At 54.1% G+C, this 25,738-nt stretch overlaps 1 protein-coding gene across 1 annotated transcript in view; it reads right to left on the reverse strand.

The window, feature by feature from the left end:
- ADAMTS14 (ADAM metallopeptidase with thrombospondin type 1 motif 14) overlaps positions 1–22,836 on the reverse strand; it is a 29,101-nt gene extending 6,265 nt beyond the window's left edge. The window contains exons 1-13 of the mRNA XM_062579614.1: positions 22,764–22,836; positions 22,116–22,525; positions 16,535–16,691; positions 14,993–15,189; positions 13,309–13,392; positions 11,226–11,382; positions 4,928–5,033; positions 4,202–4,345; positions 3,504–3,636; positions 3,101–3,214; positions 1,742–1,890; positions 1,417–1,592; positions 144–277 (exon numbers count right to left, since the gene is read on the reverse strand). Coding sequence (XP_062435598.1) covers positions 144–277; positions 1,417–1,592; positions 1,742–1,890; positions 3,101–3,214; positions 3,504–3,636; positions 4,202–4,345; positions 4,928–5,033; positions 11,226–11,382; positions 13,309–13,392; positions 14,993–15,189; positions 16,535–16,691; positions 22,116–22,525; positions 22,764–22,836 — 2,034 coding nt within the window. The remainder of the gene's footprint in view (positions 1–143; positions 278–1,416; positions 1,593–1,741; positions 1,891–3,100; positions 3,215–3,503; positions 3,637–4,201; positions 4,346–4,927; positions 5,034–11,225; positions 11,383–13,308; positions 13,393–14,992; positions 15,190–16,534; positions 16,692–22,115; positions 22,526–22,763) is intronic.
- Between the last annotated feature and the right edge of the window lie 2,902 nt (positions 22,837–25,738).

Below are 25,738 nucleotides of genomic sequence, written 5' to 3' on the forward strand. Positions count from 1 at the left end.
GCTGGCGTTCGCCAGCCGCCCTGCCCTCCCCAGGGCCGCGCGCAGGGCGCCGAGGCGTACGGGCTCAAGGCAATGCCCACGCGCTCTTCCTCCTCCTCCGGTACGGGCCAAGGGTGGGACGGGTCAGCAGGTGAGCCCCTTACCACGCACTCGCCCCGGACGCAGACGCTGTACAGGTCTCTGTAGCTGCACCTGGTGCCGTCGTGAACCACCTGGTTCATGAACACCACGTCCCCCGTCCCCTCGGACTGGCAGATCAGCTCGCACTTCTGGGCATCTGCAGCAAAACACACAGGAAGGAGGGGAAGGAAAAGGAAAAAAAAATAAAAGAAAATAGAAGGGTTTGTGGAAATGCGTTAGGCTGATCAAAAATAGAAACTCATTTCAACTCGCACCCCTGAGCACAGCCAGGAGATTCCTCAAGTGCAGGCTCTTCTTGATGGACATTTTACCATGCCCACCTGCTGCTCGAGAGCCTGCATTTCCACCCGGCGCACCCCAGAAAGTGAGACGAGGCAGCAAACGGAGTGAGCCAGAAGGAGCACGACTGGACAAGCTACTCCCACATCGAAACGCCAACGGTTCGGCCGCGTGCAAGAGGAACACGCAAACCTTCTGTGCACCAAAGTACGCGGAAAGGGGTAATAAACATTTGAGAATAGTGTAAACTGATTTATTTCCATTTACGATTACGAGCGGTTCTCCTCCAGCTGACACAGGAGCAGCAGGGAGAGGTTTCAGCACCAATTGATTTTCCCAGCCCACCTCTGCTGCCCTTTGGGACAGCATGAATCAGAGCAACATCTGGATTTCTTTAAGCTAAGGGCAAGCAGAAGAGCATTATTTTTGAGGGGTTTTTGTTTTCCAGCTCAGGAGCTTGCTACACCCTGATTTCTGTGCAGTGGGCTCCTTCCCTAGGCACTTGCCACTGGCACAGCTTCTTCTGGGAGGGAAGGAAATTTGGCTGCCACTGCCTTTTGGGGTGAGAAAGCACCCAAGAGTCCTACCAACCTAGAACAACAAAGGTGGCAGGGAGATACGGTAGGGAGGTGTACCTTTAGGTCTAGCTAGATTGCAATCAAGCTTGCACCTTCCACTAGAAGTTTATTAACGCACACTTTAAAACAATTAGTAAACATCCAGTCGCACAACCCACCATGTGCTTTCACTGTAGGACAGCGATGCAACAAGACGCCCTTGTGCTACAAGGCAAGGAACACTCAAATGTTGGTCACCAGCCATGCGGCAGGAGAAGCACAGAGACGCTTTAGGAAAGACGAGCGCCAGGATCCGACTTGGACCTGCTGTAACAATTCACCTTCTCCGTAGCTCCCTCCCTCGCAGAAAGAGGGCAGATGGGGGACCACACGGTGGGCACAGGGGGTACGTGAAGTCCCTGCGCTGCAGCGCACTCACCGTCGTCATGCTCGTAGGGAAGCCAGGCGTGCTTGGTGCCCTGGTGGGTGTAGTACGAGTTGCGCTTGGAGCACTGCTGGGCGCGGAAGTCCTCGTAGGGCCCCGGGCACTCTTCAGGGTTGCACACTTGGTATTCGTAAGTGGTTCCTGGGCAGTGGCGCCCACCGTATGCCGGACTGGAAAACACATCAGGTGGGTGAGCGGGACATCAGTGCGGTGCTGCTCGGCCCTCAAACCTCTCTGAGCCACGCACAGAAGAGCGAGGAGCCTCAGGCTCTCAGCCAGTTCCCGTTTTACCCGTGCTAAAAGAGGGAGCCAAACATACGGCGGGTTGCTGCAGCTCCGGCTGCGAGAGCGCACGCCTCCCCCGCAGGTCCGGGAGCACGAGCCAAACTTGGACCAGGAGCTCCAACTGCCATCCTGGCTGTAAGGCTGCTCCGAGGTCTTCCAGATGCAGTGACCCTTGAAGCACCACTGGAAGAGAGCGGAGATGGGGGTTACCTGCACGCCTGCCTCTGCCAAAGCGCTCAGGAAGAGAGCGTTCCCGCATCCGCAGGGGTGCACAGCACTGCACGGAAAGACCTGCGGTTTGCCGAGCGGCCGACAAGAAGCACGGGAGCAACGTGCTCTTAAGTCATGCCCTCTTCCACCAGCCACAGCCCTCCCACTGACTGCAGGACCAAGGCTGGGAACGGCCACAGTGCACAACATCCCTGGGTTTCACTCCAGCCCCAGGAAAAAGCAAACCGTCTCGACAGTGACCACTGTGACAGACAGCAAGAGGGTCCCCAAAAAAGGCAAAAAAAAAAAAAACAGCTCCAGCAGGACAAGGCTGATGTTGCTGCCGTGCCATGTCCACTGTGGGCTTAAAGGAAGGATTTCCTCATCCAGATGTTTCAGTCATCTGGAGCCATGTGCCAGCACCACATGTAGCACATTTTCAAATGTCTAATTTTGGAAAGTCTTGGCAGATGATCATTCAAGTCCTGGGCACTGGACAAGGCAGCATTTTCTGCTAGATTGCTGTGATTTCTACAGAAACTTATTAAAAGTTGTTGGATACTTTAAACACATCCATCCTCTGGCCAAAAGCATTTTTGATCTCAAATTTGCTTAAGCAAAGGGAAATGGAAGGGGAAGAGTCACCCTGAAACTTCTACTAGCTTGCTGAACAGATGACCTTCTCCCAGCAGCATGCTTTTGGCCAGTCACTCCAAGAAGTAGAGCTTTCAGACTTGGAACCCAAACCTGAATTGGCCCAGCAGCTTTTCCAATGTGTCCATGATAAAGAGCATGCTGAGAAAGCCTAAGGTGAACCTGATGGCACTGTGAGCCTGTGCCATCACTTCTTCTTGCCACGTGACTGAAGGAGCACGGCTTCTCTTCAGAACTGGGCAGCAAGAGCAGACGGCTCACCAGAAAGAGTCCTTGTTTGAACACAGCTGCAGTGGATATTTAGAGGGGAAAATGGGCATAACGCTACTTCCTCAAGCAAGGAAGCGGCTGTGGGCCACAGCTGAAAGACGGCCTTTGAAAAAAAAGCTAGTTTGGAGCATTCCTTAGCACAGAGGCCTTCCTCAAAGGTCTTCCTAAGAGCTCGGCCCCCACACTTTATGCGGCTGCGTGAATCCATCTGTGCAGGGGTGTGTGGACATACAGAGCCTACTGCACCATGCACCAATACCTTGCCCGACGAGCACTCGGTCCCATCCAGCGGGGGCCCCTTCTTGGTCTTGCAGAAGTAAGGGTTGTCCGGGTGGCTGCACCACAGCTGCTTGCAGGGGTCGAAGGTCCGGAACTGCAAACCAGACAGGAGCGCGCCGTCACGTCCGCAGGGATGCCCCCTTGCATTCGCGATACCCTCCCTAGCCCCTGGAGGCCCCTTCCCCAAGGCAAGGGAAGGGCAGCGGAGGATCCCGGCAAGCGCACGACGGGGTGATGCCCCAGCTCCACGGGCAGCTCCGCTGTAAGCGCCAACGCTCCCCGTGCAGCGGCGACGTATGCCCCATCAGCCAGCACCGCAACCTTCCCTGCCCTCCCGCAGCCGGAGGGGGGCAAGGGAAAAGCCACGTAGGGACCGTACTCACTGCTGTGCACGTTTTGTAACCCACGCCGAAATCAAAGCGGCACTGCTCATCCATGGAGTAATTAATCCCTGGGAGCTCAGGTAACTTGGGCCACTGGTGCTCAAAGGGATCGTCCAGCAGGCAATCGTAGGAGCTGGAGACATCAAGCGGAAGCAAGGAAAAGGTCGGATGCTGAGGAGATCCTTCCATCACTCTTTCCATTACCTTCACCCCTCTCCCTGATATTAAGGGATCTGAATTTTCTTGGCCCTCATGCAAAACATGTGTTCACATCAGCTAGCAAAGAACAACTGGTCAGGGTGTTTGGTCTAGCCACTGTCTGCAGCTTCCCAGGGAGACACACCACTTCAGCACAAGCAGGTGCTGTCACCGCAGCGTGTTCCGTTTTCCGGATTTACTGCTGCTCTTCCTGGCCCCACGAATATAAAATCGCTGGTGTGTTTCTGTATTTTCAGACAGCACAAAACATCTGCCAGCCTGATGGCCTGGCAAGAGAAAACCACACAGGCAACATGCAGACTGCCCAAACGGTACTTCAGATACGCCTCGGGATGCGCTCAGGTTTTGGACTGCGCATGCGTTTATCTGCGAGCTGCCGACAGAGGACGTCTGCAGGCTTTCACTCCGTTGTGTATTAGGCTTTATCAGGCTACCGCTATGCCACCCAAAGAGGACATTAGCAGTTCGGCTCAACCTACTGTATGTAGCGGTTCAGCTCCTGCTTGCTGCAGCGGGACCAGTGGTAGCGGTGGAAAGCAGCCTGCACCAGCGGCGCCATGATGCTCCCCATGCTGGTCTCGTCCGCGCAGCGATTGCCCTGGCCGTCATGCTCCATACCTAACCTGTTGGAAAAGCCTGTGAGCCACCTTCCTTGGGGCTTTGGCTTTGCATCAGCCCGTCAGATCTATTAAAGACGGTGTTTAGGCTGTGCTTCTTGCTTCTCTTTAAATTAGGAGGCAAACTCCGCCTGTAGGTTACCTGTTAGGGCTTAAAGGAAGACGCTGACGATATGCTGGCGAGGCTGCAGGGTTTTTGATGGGCATGTAGATGCATTTGAGAAGGACCAAAGGGAACATTTTGATTCTAATGATTACCTATCCAGACTCCCCTTCGGGTATACAGAAAAGCACGAGTGGTGCTAGCTGTTCTCTAAGAAATCCCCTTTCCAAAGCACGCTCCACTGCAGGTGTCCTGCCGCGATTCCTGGCGGGTGTAAAACAATTTGCCAGCAGAAGGGACTGATCCACCCCAGCTGCTCATCGTGGACTGATTAACTCTTCTGATGAAGGCAGTAGGGCCTCAGTCACCTTACCCACAGCCCTGCTGGGCCCTGCCTCGGCGATGCCTCCCCTGCCACGCTGCCCGGCCACCGGAGGAAGAGAAAAAGCCCAAACAGGGCAGCCAGCTCTCCTAGGGCGACTTACACATGGCCAGTCTCGTGGGCGACGACGAAAGCCGAGGAGAAGCCGTCTTCATGGTTGAGGGTACAGCTGCGGAGAGGGTGGCACATTCCCGTCACCGGTGCATAACCTGCAGAGAGAGAGAGAAGGGAAAGAGGAAAAAGAGAAAGAACTTTTGAAAGAGCAAAATATCGCAAGCAAGAGCCGCTCTGGTTGCAACCCACGGCCAGCTCCCGGCCGAGCTACCCGGCGTGGGCACCTGGGGCAGATGCAAAGGGAGGAGCACGCTGGCCACCAGCAACTCATGCTCCGCAGGCTCACACCAAAAGCCCAGAAACAGAGCTACCCCTCCAACACATACCTCGGTCTTTGCTGTGCGGACAGCCCGACCAGCCGGAGGCCAGCGGCCGCAGACTCGTGGTCACCCTAGAAAACCAGGGTCTGGGTGGTGACCTCCACCAGCATCAATCCCTCTGGCCGCTCGGCTGTGGGAGCCCTCCCGGATGCCACCTGGATGGCAGCCCATGGGCATGGACTTGGTCTCCAGCAAAATCATCCTGGCTCCTGGTGCCAAGAACAGGCTAATATTATAGCGATGCACCCAAAGCTCAGCGGTGCTCCTGTGCCTTCATGCTAGCGCACCTGGGCCAGCACAAAGGCAGCCAAGGGCCCCGCAGGCCATCAATACCGGTGACCACCATCTCCAAGCCACTGCAAGAGCATCCCTCAAACAACTTTCGAGCACTTTGGAGGCAGCATTACAGAAAATAAGCCAAGGAAAGCAGCAGCGCTGCTGGGTCACCCTCAAAAAAGTTTCCCCACAACAGAACTGCCACAGCTCCCAGGTTGTTTCGTGGTGGGAACACCTGTCCCTAAAGCAAGGAGAGGATATGCATTTTTCTTCTGCTCTACAACCCTGGATAAGGCAGGAGGTCTTCTGCTTCCAGCCTCAGCTATGCCTAACGCTGCCTCAAATCCTTTGGGCTACAGTGGTTAACATAGCTGCTTTTTCTGCCTCTTGATGCCGCTGATAAGATTACCACAAAACCATAAGGAGCCTTTGTCCCGAGGGACTACGTGAGGTTTAATTTTTTTTTCCCCTTAAATCTGTGGCACTCTTGGCCTGGCTGTGCTGACAACTGCAATAGGTTGCTTGGGGAGGGAAAGGGAAAAAAAAAAAGAGAGAGAGAGAGAGAGAAAGAGAGAAAAGGAAGGAGAGAGAGAATGAAAAAAAGAGGTGTCCCTCATGGCCCAGAGCCCCTCGAAAAACCCAATCTAGCTCTTCAGAGGCCTCGGTGATGCACCAACACATGCACACTCCCCAGAGCCGAAAATTCAGGGCATCCGCTCGCCCGACAGAGCCAGGGAGGATCATGCACCTCCCCGGGCACGATCCCTCGATCAAGTGAAGTGCAGTGGGGCAGCGAATGCCTCCCCCCTCCCATGAGCAGGGTCAGCAATGTGCCTTCCCTCCCCCATCTTCTTGCTTTTTTTTTCCACTACTTTTTCGCACACTATTTCTGCCCAATTCAATCCATTCCTTGTCATCTTCTAAAATGAACTTTTCAATGCCTTAAAAAAAATAGACCCTTTTTTGGCATCAAAGCAAAAGAAGCTAGTGAAGGAAGTACAGGTCCTAAGGAGCTTTGGTGAAAGCAAGGCAGGACCATGCTGGATAGCTCAGCGTTTCAGGACAGGAAAGGTCTAAGAGTCAAGCGGGCATCCAAGCTGCAGCGGAAGAGAGGAGTTTGATGTCCAAAACATTCCCAAGCCCCATTCAGGCATTATAGAGGCTACAGTGAGTAAAAAGTACCTTTGGAGAACACCTGAAGCCACCAGACAAGCTCAGGGCCAGCACAGAAACTCAGACAACACAAGTCCAGGAGCCCTGGCCTCGTGACGCTAGTGATCTCCTTCCAAGGACAGCCCAGAAGTGCCTGGGTTTCCAAGCACAGCAGCTGGGAGGAGGCTGTGAACACATGCCGAGAGGCTCCAAGGGAGACCACCATCGCTGGGGCTCAACCCCAAAGCCAGCTTTCCAGGCAGACAGCTCCATCCCTCCTTTGCTACCAACACTAGCTGCTAGAGTATCTACACAACTGATCATGCACACTCGCTCTTGCAGCTGTGGCAGGAAACATCCATGGGCACATGGGCAAAATTCACCACGCAGCCAGCTGAGGACAACGCGTCAAACCAAAAGGAAGAGTTTCCTACCTCTCCTCCCAAACGAACGCTCCAAAGTCAACCATAATCGACTTTGCAGCCACACTGAGAAGACCCGAGGCCCAAAGAGGACAAGGGACAGGTTGTCACTGCACAGCCAGACACCTGGAAATTGTTGTCAGTCAAGTCAAAAAAGAAAGAAGAGGGTAGGGTAGGGAGGCAGGAGATCTCTGAATTTTGGGCTGACCAAGCAGTATCGAGAGGTTTGGGGCTGAAAAGCAGCGGCAGGACTGGCAGACGCTGTCCCAGCAACTTCGACACCCATGTCCTAACCTTCCCTGAAAGACCAGAGCCCAAACTGGTCCAGCAGCAGCACTTTCAATCCCTACTGCACACGTGTGTAAGCTCTAAGCAACGGAGGCATGGAGGAAGCTGCTTGTTTGAGAGGATCAGGGTGGCATTTCCCTTGATACTTCTGTTTTATCAGCTGAGCTGAGATTTTCCAGGGTGTCGTCTTGCACCGGATCTTTTAAAGGAAATTTCTCTTGTTGTAACAGTTTCCTTTTTCAAAACAAGTCCAGACACCAAGCCTTGAAGGGCATATCCACATGGTACCTTTTGGGAATAAATTGATTTTTTTTTTTTTTGCCCGAGCATAAATTGAAGTAGAAGTTGTCTGAACACAATTTCCAGAGCAAAAGCCTAAGGTGAACTAAATACCTGCTTCTCCCTACAGGCAGGGCAAGCTCACTTTTGCCTGCCAAATACCATGTAACCTCACGGGGGCTGTGGGGGTGGGGAAAAATCAAGGATCTTTTCAAAGCAGACTGCTTTAGATAGCTATACTTGCAGTTTCATTCAACAGGAAAAGAGTTCGGTTTTCATTTTCCTCAAATTCAACAGGGGAAAGAGACTTTGCTCAAACAAACTAAAGCATCATCAGAAAAAGAGTAGAGAGCAACTGCTGAAAGCTCACAGAAATCTGCTCAATAGGTGATGCAGCCAAAAGGAAAAAGCAAAAAATAACAGGCCAAATATAGAGCTTGAGAGATAATCTGATAATTGGGTTTTACTATAAAATAATGCATCAAATCCTGGGTAAATCGTTTCAAAAGATTTTGTTTTAAATAAATGTTCCATATTAAAAAAAAAAAAAAAGAAAAGAGTAAGGACGTGGGAAGTTTTCCATACAAGCGAAGAGCACATATATTTTGTCTAGAATGAAGATGGGATAAATTCCCACCCAGAGATGCCCCTGATGTCTAGAAAGGAGATAGCCAAAGATCTTTTCATAGTCCTGTATCCTAAGGATGACCAAGATTTCATAGCTAAGAGCCTCAGAAGAACTGAATGAACTAAAGGGTTATGCACGGGCGAATGATGACAAGAAGTAACCACCTGAAGAACGCTGACTTGCTAAAGATCAGGTTAGTATGCAGAAGGTTACCAGATAGGTGCACGGGAGAGGGATGTGTTCTCAGCTGCGTGGGCAAGACACAAGCCGTTATCTAACTTGCCCAAAATGCCCGCTATTCTTCCTTAAGGAGATTTTTAACTTCATTTTCAGCCTCTCTGACGGACCACTGGCCTATCCTGGCGGCTCACGCAAAGACCAACCAATGCAACAAATTCAATTTAGGTGGAAGCATCCTTCAGCAGAGGACAGAGAGGCCTCCCCACGTTCCTGCTGTGGAGGGACTGGGGGAATGGTAGTCTGTTCTAGTTTCAACGTGGCCTTAACGTCAACAATAAATAATTTACAATCTGTCTGTCTGCCACCCCGAAGCATTTCTCTTTGGAAGACAGGGTTTTATTTGCAGCCCACATGCGAGGATAGAATAGCTCAGTTGTGCTTTGTGGCCCTTCTGCTTCACGCCTTCCAACTTCTCTTAATTCAAAAAAAAAAAAAAATCAATAATTGCATCAGCTTTCCAAAATTACTCAGTGTTGGCCAGGACTGCTCCCCTGCACATCAAGAGATGCTGCAAGCAGGGCTGCTGCCAGCACGGAAAAGGTTTTTCAAGCCCCAAGGGCTTGGCTTGGATCCGCACCAGAGAGCTATCCTGCAAGACCACAACGTTTCGCAATGGCACGCCTCTGGCTTAACCTGTGCCAAGCTCCATCAGACATTTGTCATCTGTTCTACCGGCCAAGGTAAGGCAGCACGATGCCGAGCGAACCATCAGCCGTGTCCAAGGGCGATGCGGCGACGGAGCAGCCGCCAGACAGCGGGGAAATAGCCTGGCTGCTGTTTCACAGCCAGCCCTAAAAGGACCGTGCTAGTTCAAGACCCAGATTTTAACCCCGCCGCCGTTGCTCATCGGGCACATAACTAGTAACAGGACGCCCGCAGCCACCTTCCCAGGAGCAGCTTAGATACCACCAGTGAACGCGCTCTATCAGCAAGCGGTGTGAATATGGAGGCACCACAGCCCAGCTGTTCATTGCTTACAACCCTGAGCTGAGTTAAAAGCCGCGGAAAGGACATCATTTTGAGAAGAGGAAGCAAGAGTAAGCAGAACATTACTATTCCAGCAGCCCAAAGAGAGGGTAGTTCCTGGTGGACTAAGAGCAACCATGCGTTGAACCACACAACACAGCCAGGCCAGAACACAACAGTCAAGAATAAACAGCCACCCAGAGCCATGTGAAAAGCAGGGACCAGATCTGCAGGGAACAAGGCAAGGAACTGCAACGAGCATCTCTAGAACAGGCCTACTCCACTGATCTATCAGCACCTTCTGATGCGGGCTCACTGTCGCCGCTTAGCAGCACCAAGCACCTTGGGAGCTGGGAGCTGTTGAAGTAGCTGCTCCCCGAAGGCCCGAGTGAGAAAAATCAGGATTTTCAGGATTATGGGAGCCACCACACCTCCGGGTCCCTGCAGTCCACGCCCTGGTCTAGGGAGCAGAGGGGCTGGAACCTTCTGCATGGGATTTACCTGCAGCTCCCTCCTGGAAGGGAGGGAGATAAACAGCAAGAGGAGCCTCAGCCCCCTCTCTGGTAACCCAGCCAGTTTCACAAGGCATGTATCCACCACAGGGGAAAATTCACAAGCAAATCCCAATTTTCAAGGCTCCTTCCACCACGAGGCAGTGTAGCAAGCCACCGCCTTTTGCCTACATGCCAAGAAAAGGTCTGTTTCACCAACGTTTTTGGACACAGTCGCTCTGCCAGAGTCTAGAAAAATGAAATAAAAACTGGTATTTCATCAATGCTGCGATACAGCTCCAGAGGAGGAGGAACAGTCCGAGGCTGGACCCTGGAGACAACAGGCAGGTGGGGATGCAGCCGGTGTGGCGTGAGCTCTGCTCTTTGCTGCCCAGCTCACCTGGACTCCCAGGTGGATGTCCCCTGGGATTAATCCCTGCGTTCACTGCCGAGGAAAGACCCTTCCCAGGGAGTTAACAGGGGCTAGGGCAGGATCCCTTCTCCATCTCACATCCATCCTACACACACCAGGGTGACTCATGCTAGAAACTCATGTTTCTTGCCAGCAGGATCGGAGAACAGGAGCACCCAGAGAGGCAGAAGTTGGCTCCCGTACTGCCGTCAAAGCATCTGCATTTCTAACAGAGCAGTCAAACACCAGAAGCCTCTTCTGCAAGCTCATTGGTACCTACATTGATTTTTGCTGGGGCTTCTGAAATCTTTGACCTTGATTTTGGGCTTCGCTACTGCAGGATACGGCAAAGCTTCCTTTTCAGCCCAAATTTACCTAGTGCTCCAGTGCTCAGCTGTAAGATGGCCAAGAGACTGATCCATGTAAAATCAGGCTTTAAACATCCTCCAGTGGGCAGAAGGGATTGACTGACCCTGTGAAGTTCCCTGTGGTTACTTCATCCTTTTAAGACTTTTTTTAATTGTTTGGGGCTCTTCGGGACAAGGGGAGGATTGGTGCATGAAACCGAAGTGACAGGTGAGGGTTTAATAAACTAAATAAAAGCAATTTTTCTCAGCTCCTGTTGATGTCCTAGCTCAATTCTGTCTTCTGTTTCACATTAAAAAAGAATACTAATTTTTATAACTTTTTTCTAGACCTGCTGGCTAACAAGGTCAGGCCATCGGCACGTGGACTGCGCCTGCAAGAAATCTTCTCCCCTTGCTGGCTCTCTCCCAGCAAACTGCACATACCTGATCGAGATAAATACAGTACCTTGCATACCTGCGGGACCAAAATCTTGCCTGGTGAGGAATACCGCGTGGTCGTGGTACTCGGCGTGCTCCGGGTCGGAGCGCTGCTGGGAATGAGCCCAGCGACAGACCTGCTCCAAGCTGCGCGACGGGTTCCCTCGCTCAATTAAGCTGACCGACTGTGTACAGACGGGGAGAGGGGGAAAAAAAAGGAAAAGAAAAATATGAGTGATCTTAAGGAAGAGACTTTAAAATTCAGATCAGAGAGTGCGGATTTCCCCCCTGTTTTCTAGCTGCTGAAATTCCCTGCCGGTTTATAGACATCTTCTGGTAAGAGAGCTGTTTTGCTCTGCTCTGCAAGACCCAGAGCTCGTGACAAAAGCCCTTTCTTCAGAAAGGCCCCAGGAGCCTGGACGCGCCGGAAAGCAAAGAGGATTTAGATTCCTAGCTCCTACTCAGGCTCCTCGGTGAGAAGTTATGAGACGGATTCACTGTGCAAGATGCTGATGCTTAAAAAGGAGCGGAGCAACATTCCTTTGTAAAAAAACGGCCCACGGAGACTGAGACCCGGGAAGAAAACGGGCAAAGGAGCTCCCAGGGCTGCTGGAGAGCGGTCGCCCTGGTTAGCATCTTTTTGTTTGACTGACTACACAGTGCCCTGGGATAGCCGTTTTGCAAAATATATACTTGTGACCAAAAAAAAGCATATATATACTTGTGACGATCGCCTGGGTCCCGCTGAACCGCGGGAGTCACAGGGAAGGTGAGGAACATTGCTCCTCCTGCAATAGTCACGGGGCCCTTATCCTGCCAAAAGTGATGTGGGAGACAAAACGCAAACCCGGGGGGCTGCCTAAGACAAGGGGGGCAACTTCAACGGCAGCCAGAAGTCAACGCTAAAGCGGCGCAAGCTGCGCCACGCGCTGTCGCCCGGGGCCAGGAGAAGGCTCCCTCGGGAAGCGTCCCAGACGAGCAGAGGTTAATGGAGGTTGAGCTTGGACGCAAACACCCGCACGTCACTTCCACCTCATCCTCCGAACCTAAACAACGACCTAACGAGGCAAACCAGACCGGCTGCCTCCAGCGCTGGTGTCTGCGAGGATAAATCATCCGAAACGGAGAGCCCTTAAGTTCTTCATCCCTTTGGTTTTTGGCCACAACGTCGCGGTTGAATCCCTTCCCCTCCGTATATCATCGTCCAGCCCGGAGCACGAGCCCCGCCGGCAAGCGGCCAGGCGCTCTGCTGGCTTTCTCAGACGGAGACGATGTTCCCCGTCTCCCGACGGCCTCCGAGAAAACAGTCCGCCTCCGGTCTTGTCCTCGCGTCCCAGAGACCCGTCACCGGGTCTCCAGCATGTGTGTGGTTTCTGCTGGCCAAGCAGAGTTACACATCAACCGGGTGTTTTTCCGAGACCTAACAGGCCTTGCTTATGAGGGACCACACACAGACACCACCTTGTCGGACTCGTTAATGGTCCTGCTGGAACGTTTCATGTAGGACAGGGTCTTGCCACAGAAAGTATACCAAACTGCACTACCTTTGAAAGGAAACCTCTGTGCTACCGCGCTCAAATAAGCCTAAAAATAATAAAAATAAAAATCCCGGCTGAGAAACCGCATGAAACCTTCACGTGCTTTACCCGTCCACGTCTTCCCCCAATTGCTAAAGACCAAGACGGCAGAGCCTGCCAGGGCTGCTGAGTCAAGCCCGGCACGCAGGAGATGGTGGCCTCGGTTCTTCCTCGCCGATACACCGCTCTCACCAGTTTGGGAAGCCGCGTTCGCCCCGTGACCTCCCGACGTCCCGCTTCCAGGGGAGCATCCGAGGAAGGCCAGCCTCCGGGTCTCCCGGGGGCCCGCGAGCGCGAGAGAACCGCGGACGCCTCTCCCTCCGGCAACCCGTGCAGAGCATCCCCTTCCTACCCTTCACAAGCAACTTCTACCTCTTCTTTTCTACTAGAAGCAACACAGATTTCATCAAAAAAGGAAAGAAGAAAAAAAAAATGGCACCAGGGCCGGTCTGAAAAGCAGCTCCGTCCTAGCACGAGCGAACCCCCCTGCCCTGGGACGGAGGGGCCTCCGTCGCACTGGCACCCCACGTTTACCTGGCGGTACCCCACCATGATCATTCGGACCAGGACGATATTGATGTGGACGCCCAGGGACTCGTCGTGATAAATCTCATCCACCTGAAGAGAGGAAAAAAAAATAAAAATAAAACAAATTAGAATAAAGTTAGGGGCGGCTGCTGAAGCAAGCCCTCCACGGGAGCAAACGCTGCTCCCCGGAGCCCACTCCTCCTCGCTCCCACCGCGTGTCCCACCACCATGCTGGGCCAGCTCCAAGTCTGCGGCCTCCTCCACCACTCCAGCTTTTTCCCCCCTCCTTTTTTTCTTTTTTTTTGTTTTGTTTTGGTTTGAAAAACCACAAAACAAAGCATCCTGAATAAGCAAGCGGCTCAGACTCGCATCCTTGTACTTTGTGGGAAGAAAAAAAAATAATACGGCCGTGGAGGGAGAGGTGAGTGATCTTATCAGACTGAGGGGGTTCGTCAGTCCTGCTGGTGAGTCAGACTTGACCTACAGCTTCGGAAACCCCAGGAGAAACCCCAGGGAGAAGACAATGTAATTGAAAGAATAGGGAGGGCTCGTGAGTCAATAAGATCTACATCAACATCTGCCGTTCAAGATTACTTTGCAAAGGAAAATATGAGTTATAACCTTGTATATCACACCTACCCAGCACATTACACTCGCTTTCTGAGGAGCGAGTTACACCTACTGAAACCCAGCGTGTCCGTTTCTTTTTTAAATACCCATTCTACCCGTAAGCACTAAAAACAGAAGACAAGACGCCCTTTTTAAGATTCAACGCTCGCTGTCCAAGTTTTTCAAAAACATATGGTCAAACGTAAGGGAGTTCTCAACGCGCTTCAGAGCCCTTCGACAAAACAGCACAAGGAAAAGCCTGAGATTTACGACTTTGCTACAGCCAGGACAACGGCTGGGACAATTCTGCACCACCTGGGAGCTACTAGGCCCTTTTTCTTTTTCCTTCTTTTTTTTTTCCTTTTTTTTTAATAAAATATACTTTTTCCACTTGTCCAAGAGAGAAATAATTTTCCTCGGCTACGTCATAATTTTGCAGATCAGATGAATATTCTGAATACGTAAGTCAGATTTATGGGGCTTTTTTTCTTTTTTCTGAAACGGCGGATGCTGTGACAATTCACACAGATGTTGCACGACTCCGAGCCTCCAATTTTCCAGGCTACCTGAGTGCTTTACGAGACTCAAAATTTATCGGCTGGGCTTCTGTTTGGAAAAAAATAGTAATAATTAAAAGAAAAGCTCGTAAAGAATCAGTATTAACCTTTCTGCCTGACAACTAATCCTCCCACCGAGCGGCTCTGTCTTTTTGCAAAAAAACAGCCTGCAGTGCTATAATTTGCCCATTATTTTGGGGTCTCGGCCGGCAGGAAGAGATGGAGGCGGAGAAGGGAAAGCCGAGGTGGGAATGGTGGCAAATACTCACAAAAGAGGGGGAAAATCAGATGCAAAGGAATCGGGGAGAGGATGCACCGGTCCTCCCGTCTCCCTTTCCAACCCTGGCATGGGAATTCCTCCCCAAAGCATGGGGAAAAAAAGACGCCGGAGCCTTCGTCGGAGAAACCTACCTCTCTTTTAAGAGACCCACCACCAGCAACCGTCGAGCCCTGCTCCGGGAGAACCGCCCTCCTCCCCCAGCAACGGAAAAAGGAAAAAAAAAAAAAAAAAGGGAAAACCTTACAATGTTCATCAGGGTGAGGACGTAGTTCTGGACGTGCTCCTTGCCGTGGAAGCGCACGACCGAGTCGTCCACCGCCAGCAGGACCTCGATGTTGTAGTCGTCCTTCTTGGCGTGGCGCCGCTTGCGCTCGGCCTCGCCGAGCCGCTCCTCCACCAGCTCCAGCGAGTTCGGCAGCTCTCCCACCGGGAAGCGGAGCGCTGAGCGAGGGAGAGGAGGGCAGCAGAGAGGAAAAAGAGCCCGTAAGGCTAGATGGCGCAGTGATTTCCGGCTTGCACCCGGCTCCCACCGATTTTCCAGCCCTGAAAGCCCCAAATCTGCTCCCCAAAATGAGTTGTGGAGGCGATGCAAAGCCATAAATACACTTTTGGGGGGCAGAGAGGCCAATCCTGACTCCGAAAGTAAATGAAGCAAGCTGGCACGGGAGCACCTTGGTGCTCCTGGCTCACGAGCGAAGTCCTCCACACTTCACTCCAAAAAAGTAATTAGGCAGTAGAAGATATTTATTTTTTTAATACGTCCCTGATGGCTGCACAGCAAATTCATGGTGGAAATGGCTCTGGATTGCGTAGAGCTGATCAACACGAAAAACTGCAGCACCCCCTTCTCTGTCTCCTGTCACTTTGAGGTCGAATGTGTCCCCCCGCTCTCTTCGGCCAGGCCAGATGTTTCCTGACCCTTTTGCTCATGAGTCCTGCGTCTATGTCTCATCTCGGTTTCCTGGGAGTGACGAAACCCTCCGTGGGTCTGATCACACGTGCCTAGGAATGCTCTCCCCCTCCTGACCCATGCAACTCATCCAATTTTCCCCAAATGCAAAAGAATTTCAAGATTTCCAGCAACAGCTCAGCGTTTCCTTGTCTTTGATGCTGCTGATGATCTCACCGGGAGCCATAGCCGGCCTAAAGCCACAGCGATAGATGTGCAAGCCTGAGGGCAAATGTCCTGAGAAAGCCTCCCCCCTGCAAGCAGCAGTTCAGAAGGACCAAGCTCTTTGAAGTACAGTGCGAACTGCTAACGAGCAAGTCGCAATAAGGTGATTTTGCTCATGGGGGACGAGGCAGAAGCAGCGGCAACGGCGCGGGCAGCTCGCGAGCGTTGGCAGCACTAGAGCGACGGGGTGAGCAGCGAGGACCGCTGCGGGGTTTCACTAAGACAAGCCTGGAAGTCAGGAACCAAAGCTGCAGGCAGATGACCACCATGCTCAGGCGCTTTAGCAAATCCCTTCTTTCACTCGACGGCAAAACTTGCTTCTCGAAGGTGTTTGTACAGGTGCTGTCGTTCCCGGGAAGCGTTTCTGATGAGGGCCCCGAGGAAGCTCGTCGCCTACGTTATCAGCAACGCTGCTTATTGGGGGACGCTAGGTTTCACATCTGCAACCGGTCTGAGCAACCGCCCGATCTAAAGGCGACTCCTCCCCGCGCGGACGTGAACATCCGCTGCGCCCAGAGGTGCCAGCCCTCCCCGGCCCGCCCGCGCGAGAGGACGCGGGAGAGGGCCCCTCTCCAAACCCGTCCGCAGCCGCCCCGAGGCGGCCGGCGCTACCTTCGGGCGGGTGGTCGTCGCGGGGCTGCGCGCCGTCCCGCCGGATGGCCGACCTGCGGTACACCACGTGGGCCCTCCCGTGCGCCTCCTTCTCCTGCTGCCCCCTCTCCAGGGGTTCGATGAAAAACTCGTTGCTGTCCGTCCGAATCAGGCCTGCCTGGAACCCGCGGAGAAGAAACGGGACAAACGGAACGTGTGAGTGAGTATAAATAAATATATATATACATATATATATGTAGATATATGGATGTGCTTGTGTGCACGTGCTCCATTTCAGGGCAACACAAGTTAATTCAACCACCGTGACATACAGGAGAGCCTCCACCATACCTCCACCTCGCCCTGGTGTCAACTGTGCTTTACATGTCAACCATCAGTGGGTTGAATTCACCACCACCCTCATGTACAAAGACCCTTAATTTCTCCTGTAGGAGAGGAAAAAAAAATAGAAGGGAAAAACCACCCAACCAGACCACGTTTCAAACTACGTCTTTATACGGCTACCAAATGCCTTTCCTTCTTACCAGCGGAGGGTGGTTTTGCATCAGAGGAGACGGGCTCCAGAGGAGCTGCCCTCCCAGAGCTCCGCCGCCACCCCCGACTCGCAGCCGGACATGCTGGCAGGCAAATCAGTCATTTGACCAACGGTATTAACTGCAAGGAAGGGAAAAAATAACTATCTTTGGCCATAAGGTGCTTGGAAATTGCAGCAGGGGAATCCCTTGAGGAGTTGGAAAGCGTTATGACTCTGAACACCTCCCAGACAACGGGAAGATGAGTGAGATGGCAAACACCACTGGAAACATTGTCCTGGCTACCGGCCGCTCCCAATTAACACCAAGCTCCCACAAAACCTGCCCGGAAATCAACCCAAGCAGTCATGCCCCCAAGGCACCAGCTGCCTAGGACCCGGGGCAAAAGACACCAAGGGGCGACGGGAAATAACCACGCAAAAATCACCTTGTTCTCTTGCCACTTTGTCCCCAGATCAGTGGGCTTTCACTTCACCTGGTGGCTCCTTCATTGCACAGGCAACCTCTCCAGCCCCACGGCAAAGCTATGGATTTTTTTTAAAAAAAAAAGATTCCTGAACACGCAGCACAGCGTCCACCACCAACTCTGCTGGTCTCCATCACGCACGTGCACCCATTTCCCTGCCCTCGATGGCTGGACCGTCCCTGCTAGCTTCTTATCGAGCAGCTGCCTGGAAAAGCCCGCAGAACGTGCAGGTCCGTCCTTGCAGCGAAGCCTCCGACTCCACCGGAGCACTCAGCAGCGCTCCGTTATTGGAACGGCTTCGCTTTCAGCGACTGAAAAAGGACCACAGGGAGCAGCGCTGGTGCTTCGCAGCGGCACGGAGGCAGAGCTGGACTTTGTAAACAGCCGGTCAAAGCTGGGGCTCTTCCAAGCTTGCCTGTGTCACTTGATCCCCTTCGCATTCACGCGCAGTTGTATTCATTGTGGCATCAGCCAACCTGGCTCTGCTATACTTCATCAAATTTCCTGCTCCACTTCAGTTTTATTAGCTGCTTAACTCCACTGGAAACCAGCTTTGGGGCTGGTTTGGGGGGGGATTTTTATTTTTTTCTTCCCTAGGAATCCAGGTATGCTCCGTTTTGGCAGGATCAGCTCGCTCGCCGCGTGCATCTCGGGTCCTTGCTTTCTGCAGGACGTGGTCAGCTGCGCCCCGGAGCCCCGTCTGCTCCCCCGGCACCGACACGGGCTGTCGGCACGTCGGAGGCGCCGTCGGCGCGCTTCGGTCTTGCTCGGCCCCCGTCTCTCCTCCTCACCTTCAGCCGCTCTCTTCGGCACGCTCCCCGGGACACCGCGTTAATCACTCTTCTCCCCACTTCTGCCTCTTCCTCTTCCTTTTTCCACTCTCTTCCCGCTTCCACAAGGGCCTCCAGGTTGCTAAACTCCACCTTCCCACCTCTATTTTTAATGCCGCGTGCTGTAATTTATTGAGCGTTACTGCAGCAAGCCACGGGGGAGCCCTTCCACCCGCAGCGGGCACGGGCGGGCGCACAGGCCACGTTGGTGCCGAGCGGGGACTCGGCACCGCCGGGCGAGGCGGACGCGAGGCGCTTCCGCGCGCGCCTGCTCCGCGATCGCGGCACGCCAACACGTGCGAACGAAAGAGAAACCACAGCAGCCGCCAGAAATTAAAAATAAAATTAAAAAAAAAAAAAAAGTAGAGCTCAAGACACACACCAACCTGCTCGTTCTTAAAAAAGGGAACGGGGTCACTCGGCTCGTCCCCACCGGGGTTTCCAAAGGTGGGAAAAGAAGTTCAGGAAATTTTGAGCCCTCCCCCCCGGCCCCGGTCAAGGCTCAGTCCAGGGAAGCCCACCACGCCGCCGAGAAACCTCGCGTGACTCCGCTGGGACCAGCAGCTAAAAAAAGAGCAAGCTCCCCCAGGAATTCAGGAAATTCTGACACTCAAACGCAGCTGAAACGTGGAAAAATTAATAAACCCGCTACACCCAGCCAGGGAAGCACACAGCTCTGCGAAGGGGGGTGGAGGGGGGGGGAACGCAGGCGTGCGTGTCGAGTATGTATTTTTCCTATGCATTTCACACTTAATTTGGACAGAACGTCCCAGAAAGCAGGGCCGCGCGACGGAGACGCTGCCGCGGAGCCCGTGCCTCCCTGCGAGCGCTGCACCTTGCCCCTTTTCCCCGCCTGAGGTCACCCCTGCCTTTCGGGAGCCGCAGGCTCCGTCCGCGCACCCTAAGTGCTCGGATCAGCCGCGAACGTCCGGCACGAAGACGGTGTCCTCCCACCCCGACACAAGACAACGCCTGCACCAAAAGGCCAGATGCCCACGCACACGTGCCCGCAGCAAACGATAAACACGGACGGTGCCGTGGGTTTGGCCTCTTTGAAAACTCAGGCCGCTTCTTCGCGTAGCTGAATACGGATTTAGGAAAGATTTAACTGGAACTCTCTTTCTCCAGCACTCCGTTATTATTATTTATAACCCCAGTCTCGGTTTATACACAGCGTCATCTCGTTGCGTACACAGACTCCATCTGCAACGTCCCAGAACACTTCATCCGACCAGAGACGAGCGGCCGAGAGAGATCCTGCGCCCCCCCACGCGCTGAGACGTAAGAGCCATAATCCCTTGCTGGAGACCACGGATAACTTCCAGAAAAGTCAACAGCAATTACAGGGCACATGCATATCAAAGGGAAACCCCGCTCCCTACAGCCGGCCCTGCCCAGCTCGGGTTAGTTTGGCTCTACCGACATGACGTTAACAATATTATTCCAAGTGTCCTGATCACGAACGTCCACCCCGCTAAAGCGAAGGTCCCGCTTCTATGCTGGGTCACGCCGGCAAATTCAGCGCGGTCATAAATACTCTCTTCTGACCCCTTCGCTATCGCCAGCACGTGTTTGAGCCCTGTTGCTCGCTCCGTTTGCTGAGCCAAGCTCTGGGACTGCTTTTTGCGGTCCTCTCGGTCGCACAGCTCCTCCAAGGGGGACAGACCCCAAGCAGATACAAAGTGACCTCACCTCACCTACATATCCACATCCCAGAGCGACTCTACCTTTTCGCGGTGAGATAGTCAAAGCTGTATAAAACCACACGCAAAAGGCGTTCCGCATCGCAAGCCACCTCCTCAACCAGAGGTTCATGAGTTGCAGCAAAGTGCCAAAGGGCCCAATGCAAGGAGAGAGCTGGTAACGAGGCCGAGCTGCACCTGAGAAGGTGTGAGAGGGGCCGAGATGGGAGCACCTGGAACGATGGCTAAGAAAAGCCCAGAAGGGGGAGAAAGAGAGAGAAAATCTGCTCGAGATGGATACAACACCCAAACTCGAATGTAGTCTCCAAACCACGCGCCGGTCTGGCAGCATCTGCTCCTCCCAGCAGGATCTACCAGGCTTTGGGCGAAAGCCACCAGGTGCCTCCCGGCCGGGGCAGGAGAAGCCGCGGCAGCGCCGGGCTCCGACGCCGTGGCAGCCTCGCCGGGGACGCTCCGGCGGGAAGGCGCGGTTCTGCCGTCGGCGCCGAGGCTTCCTCCCAGTTTGACGAGCGGGCACCGGGGAGGTGGCACAGATTCACCCGCCTTTTGCTCGGGGCGCCAGTAGAAATTATTTGTGCAGTGGAACCTGTGAGCTAGAAAATTCACTTCCGTTCCCGAGGCTGCGCCAGAAAACGCTCGCCGCGCTTATAGGAAATAGATAAAGCTTTCAAACGTGTCCAAAGCCACCAGCCCCAGCAAAACCCGGGGCACGGAGGACTTCCTGCAACTTCACAGCCCCGCTCAGTTCAAAAAAGGTGCTTTAGAAACGGTGGATTATTTGGTAAAGTTGTCGGCAAAAATAAACTACGTGTAGGTGAAATATATACTTCAGCCTGTATTGCTCTGTCATTTCTGTATGTATAGTGACAGTATGCACTATATAAAAAGAAAGGAATGCCAATCTGTTTACACCAGCAGCCAAAAATAGCTAAAGATCTCCCAAAATAAAACAACAAAAAAAGCGAGGGGAAAACAAAAAGCAAAATGAAAAGTTCGCTCCACCTAAAGAGCGGCATGAACGATACCAGGAGAAAACAGCAAGCGCTGACACGCAGAACAAAGATTAAATTGGCCCAAAGGAAAGGCGAAAGGCAGCGATCCAAAGCCATATTAAAAAAATGAAAATAATGGGACACTCTTCAAGGATATCAAAAGTAGGAGACCCGTGGGCACACCAGCTGCCAGGCGTACGAAGGGGTGACGGAGCAGCGCAAGTGCTGCGGCAATAAGTCACCGTTAGCGTTGCTCCTCGCCCAGGAGGCTCTGAGCATCTGAGCTACTACTAAAAAAGCAGAGGTCCTCCACGGAAAAAAACCTTACTGACGTCAGGAGCAGCAAGACGGACAGCAGCGTAACCCCTGTCTTTAAAAGAGACACCAAAAGCGATTTCAGGAGATGCGAAAGCTCACTGAACCTTATTCAAGAAGCGGGCAACGCGCAGAAAGGCTCCTTGCACAGCCGCGAGGTACGATGGAGGGCGCACGGGCATCGCTCGCGGCTCGTGTAACGCCTCCGCCGGTGCCCCTCGCGGGTGACGGCCGGGAGATAGCCGGCAAGCGTAACGCGCTCGGCCGTCGGGCTTCTGACCCAGCGCTCGGCTGCGGGAAGCCGTCGGCCGCGTGCCACCTCGAGGCAAGAGGTGGCTCAGGCACGAGGCAGGCAATATTTTTAACCGCCCGGAGCAAACGTGGATGTACGGTTGGATATACAGTGCCCGGAGCACTCCAAGATGAACGTCCCCGCACTGGTCCGAACCGGGTTGGGAAGCCCCTTCGCACTGCCCACACCAGAGCAGCACCTGCGACGGAAGCCACTGGGACACACGTAGCAAAACCTCCCCGTTAAGTTTCTCCCGGCGGGACGTAACATAGGAAACGCGTTCCTGGCCGCAACCCGGGGGCTTTATCGAGACCTGGCGGAGCTGCCGGGCAGACGGGCTGATGTCCACCTGGCGAATGCCGGAGCCAGCCAGCCCGTGGCTTCCTTAGCGGGCGGCCACGGCAAGGGAGCGAGCACGAAGCACCGCGGGGCGGGCGGCCTCGCGCTTACCAGTCCGTCACAGTTGCTGATGGCGACGGCGGCGCCGGGCATGCCGGAGACGCCGCCCGTGAAGACGCACCGCTGCCGCAGGGGCTCCCGGAAGAGCACCTCAAAGTCCTCCTGCCATTCGGCCGCGGCGCCGGGCGGCACGAGGCGCCGGTTGGGCCTCACGCGCAGGTGCAGCTCCTCGCCGAAAACGGTGACGTTGAAGTAGAGCGGGCGCTGGCGGGGCGACGGCTCGGCGCTGCGGGCGGCGCGGCGGCGGGCGGCGCGGGGGGCCCGCGGGCAGCCGCCTTCGCCTCGACCCGCCGCCGCCGCCGCCGCGCCGGACACCACGTGCGAGAGGAAGCGGCCGCGGCAGTCGGCGCTGAAGGGCACGGTCACGCCATAGTCGCTCAGCTTGCCGGCCAGCAGGAGCTCTGCGGAGACACGCGGGCGGAGAGGGCTCGGCGGCGGGGACCCACGGCGCGCCGGCCGCGGGGGGCGAAGCGGGGCCGGGCGGCGGCGCCGCAGCCGCCGCGCTCCTCGGACCCGAGGGCCGGGCGCGGAGCGGAGCGGAGCAGCAGCGGCGGCTCGTCCCGGCGCGCCCCGAGCCGCCCGCCCGCCCGCCGCACCTGCCCCGGTCCCGGCCCCGGCCCCGGCCCCGCGGCAGCCTACCTGGGGCGCCGCCGGCGGCCAGGCAGCCGTGCAGGGGCACCAGGCAGGACAGCACCAGCCGCAGATAATCCATTTGGGGCCGGCGGCGCGGCGCGGCGGCTGCGGGAGGGCTGCGGGCCGGGCCGGGCCGCGCCGGGCGGGCTGCGGGGCGGGCGGCGCCCGGCGCCCGCCTCCCCCCGCCGCCGCCGCCGCCGGAGCCGCCGCCGGGGCCGGGGCCGCGCTGCGCGCCCGCGGCCGCCGAGCGCGGGGCGGGCTGGGGGCAGGGTCTGCGCGGAAGGGGTGGGGGCAGCCGGGCGGAAAAAAAAAAAAAAAAAAAAAAAAAAAAAAAAAAAGAAAAGAAAACCTCCCCCCCTCCCTCAGGAAAAAAAAATCAATAATTTTACTGCTTATTTAGGACTTTTTCCGCCTCCTCGTCTTTTCTTTTTTTCCTTTTTTTTTTTAAAAAAAGTCGACCGGTAAAAAAAAAAAAAAAAAAGTTCCGCGGCCCCGCACGGGGGAGGCGGCCCGGCCCGGAACAAAGGCGAGCCCCGGCGGGGGCCGCGGAGGAAGGAGGAGCCTTCCTCCCTCTCTCCCCTCCTCCTCCTCCTCCTCTGCCCCTGCCCCTGCCCCCTGCCCGGCGCCGAGCGCCGTCCTCGCTCAGCCTTGGCACGTCCTTTTCCGGGAACGCACCGCGGCCGGCGGGCTTACAAACGCGCGGGGTCGTTTGGCTTTACTCCCAGGTTTTGCTGCTCCACTCCACTTTTTAAGAAAGAAAAAATATAATAAGAAATGATAATAAATAGATGGGGTGAAACAGGGCGCTGGCACGGCAGCAGCACCGGGGTTCTGCACCTTTGGTGCCTGCTCTCCCAAGGCCGGCGTCGCTGGGCTTTTCCAAAGGCATCACCAAGGCTGTCCAAGGCAGAGCGCACACGCTCGCTGTGGGAGAAGCAGCCTTTCCCCGAGAGCAGGGAGAGCGGGTCTTGCGCTGTCTTATCTTTATGGCTCCCCATCCAGGACAGGTAATTCCCTGAAAAATAAACAGCATTTCAACAGATGCAACACCGCAGCAAAGGGGCTTCTCCCGGGGCTTATTTTCATCGTGCAAGACCCCAACCAAACCCATCCGGGTAAGGGGCTCCCCGGGTGGGAGAGGGCAAGGCGGCTCCGTGCGCAGCTCCAGCAAACCCGTTCGTCCTTGCACCCCGTTGCACTGCAAGTCTTCCTGGCCCGCGGCGAAACGAGTGAAGCATCCAGAAAACAGGCTGCGATGGCTCGCAGGTAGCTCGCAACGCGGAGGAGCCGATACTGTATTGACACGCCTTCCAGGGAGCTCCGGAGCAGCAGAGGAGGGTGAGGAGCCTTCCTTCCTCGCGCCGCGGCTTGCTTGGGTTTTGTGGGGGAGTAACCAGGGCTCAGCAGTCCCAGTCCGACCCCAAAACCCCCCCAAGAAGGAAAGCCACAAGGCACCACCCGAAAAGCGGTGCATAAGCTTCTGTCAGCCAGGGAAACGGGACTTTGAGGTGGGAAACCAAACTTGTATTCCCGAAAGCAAGTCTTCCCGTTTGTTTGCATGTCTCTCTCGCATAGTGCAATGCGTAATTCAACACAGGACTTGAGACATAAAAGATTCTTTGCGCTAAATATAGGGGGAAAACAAGAGTTTATGTGCTCCAAGCATTTTTGGTAACTTAGGCAGATATGCATTCGTTAGGGCATTAAAATTGGAACAAGCCATAATTATGACTGAATGGATTTATGATGAAACGTGTAATAAAGAGCAGATTTTACTCATGAAGACCAGCTCCCCAAACATCATTTAATTAATCTTTTCAGAGGCCAAAAGTATTCCTTTATCCGCAATATCCATGAACTCATCCAGTCCCTGTAGACCATTAATGCTTCCCCTAAGTTAGCAAACCGTTGGCTTCAGCGCCAGCAGCCACGTCCGTCTGAGCTGACAAACGGGTCCTTCAAATCCGGCTGCCGACGACGGTCGGTCAAAGCTTTAAATTCGATTCCTTCCACTGTATGCAGAGCTAAACTGATCGCACAGCTACTAACGGTCATCAAGAAATGTTTTGAGGTCCTGAGCCTACACCTTGCTGCACACAGTGGGCGTGCAAGACCCCACCATCTCTCCCAGATCCATCACGCTAGTAGCGACATCAACCTTATCCGTTAGTATTACTTGCCTTCAGTGTTAAAATGACCACAACTAAAGCGGATTTTTGATTACCTCTAGTAAGACACCCCCATCCAGAAGGAAAAGGAAGAAACAACCCTGGTCACCATCACAGCTAAGAATGGACAAAACTTCCTCTCCCGGTTTCTCTCCTCCCGTCGCTCCCCGCCCTGCCTCATCCTGTGCTTCCTACAAAAGGCCTTTCACAGGGATTAGATAGTGCTAATTAAACAGAGGAAAATACCCCTTAGGAAAAAAGATTTAAACAGATTAAATTTCCTGCATTCAGGCAACAGCTTTTGGCGGAAGCTTGAAATAAAATCTTACGCTCCCACGCAAACACAACAGGAACGTTTTGGTTTGGTGGAAAAGCTGCTCTTATCTTTGGCCTTCTTCCTTCCCCTGCCCCACAGTTCCCAGCACAAGGAGAGGGTGGGAAGAGTTAAAAAAGGAGGCAAGTATATGGTTGGGGTTTTTTTTTCCGCTAGTAAAGCTAAATTGAAATTTGCAGCAGTTTAATACTTAATAATAGATTTCAAAATAAACTTTAGTTTAGAGCGGTCAGTGTACAATGAAAGATTTTATTCCAGACAGCAATTTCTTACAAACACGTTTGTTGAAGGAAAAAGTCATTTGGCTTAAAAACAGCCCAACAAGCACAGTGAACAAATAGGTTTCTTCCAAAAAAACGAAAAGAAGAAAAATTCTCCAAAAATGTTGAGCGCCGTAGCTGTCCTTCTAGCTCAGGAGCGGCTTGGTCCTCCCCTTGCCTCGGCCCACCTAATCCGTCCCTTCGTCCTTCCGCCCCAGC

Source organism: Rhea pennata, chromosome 7 (assembly GCF_028389875.1).
Source record: "Rhea pennata isolate bPtePen1 chromosome 7, bPtePen1.pri, whole genome shotgun sequence".
In the NCBI taxonomy this organism is placed as follows: Eukaryota; Metazoa; Chordata; class Aves; order Rheiformes; family Rheidae; genus Rhea; species Rhea pennata.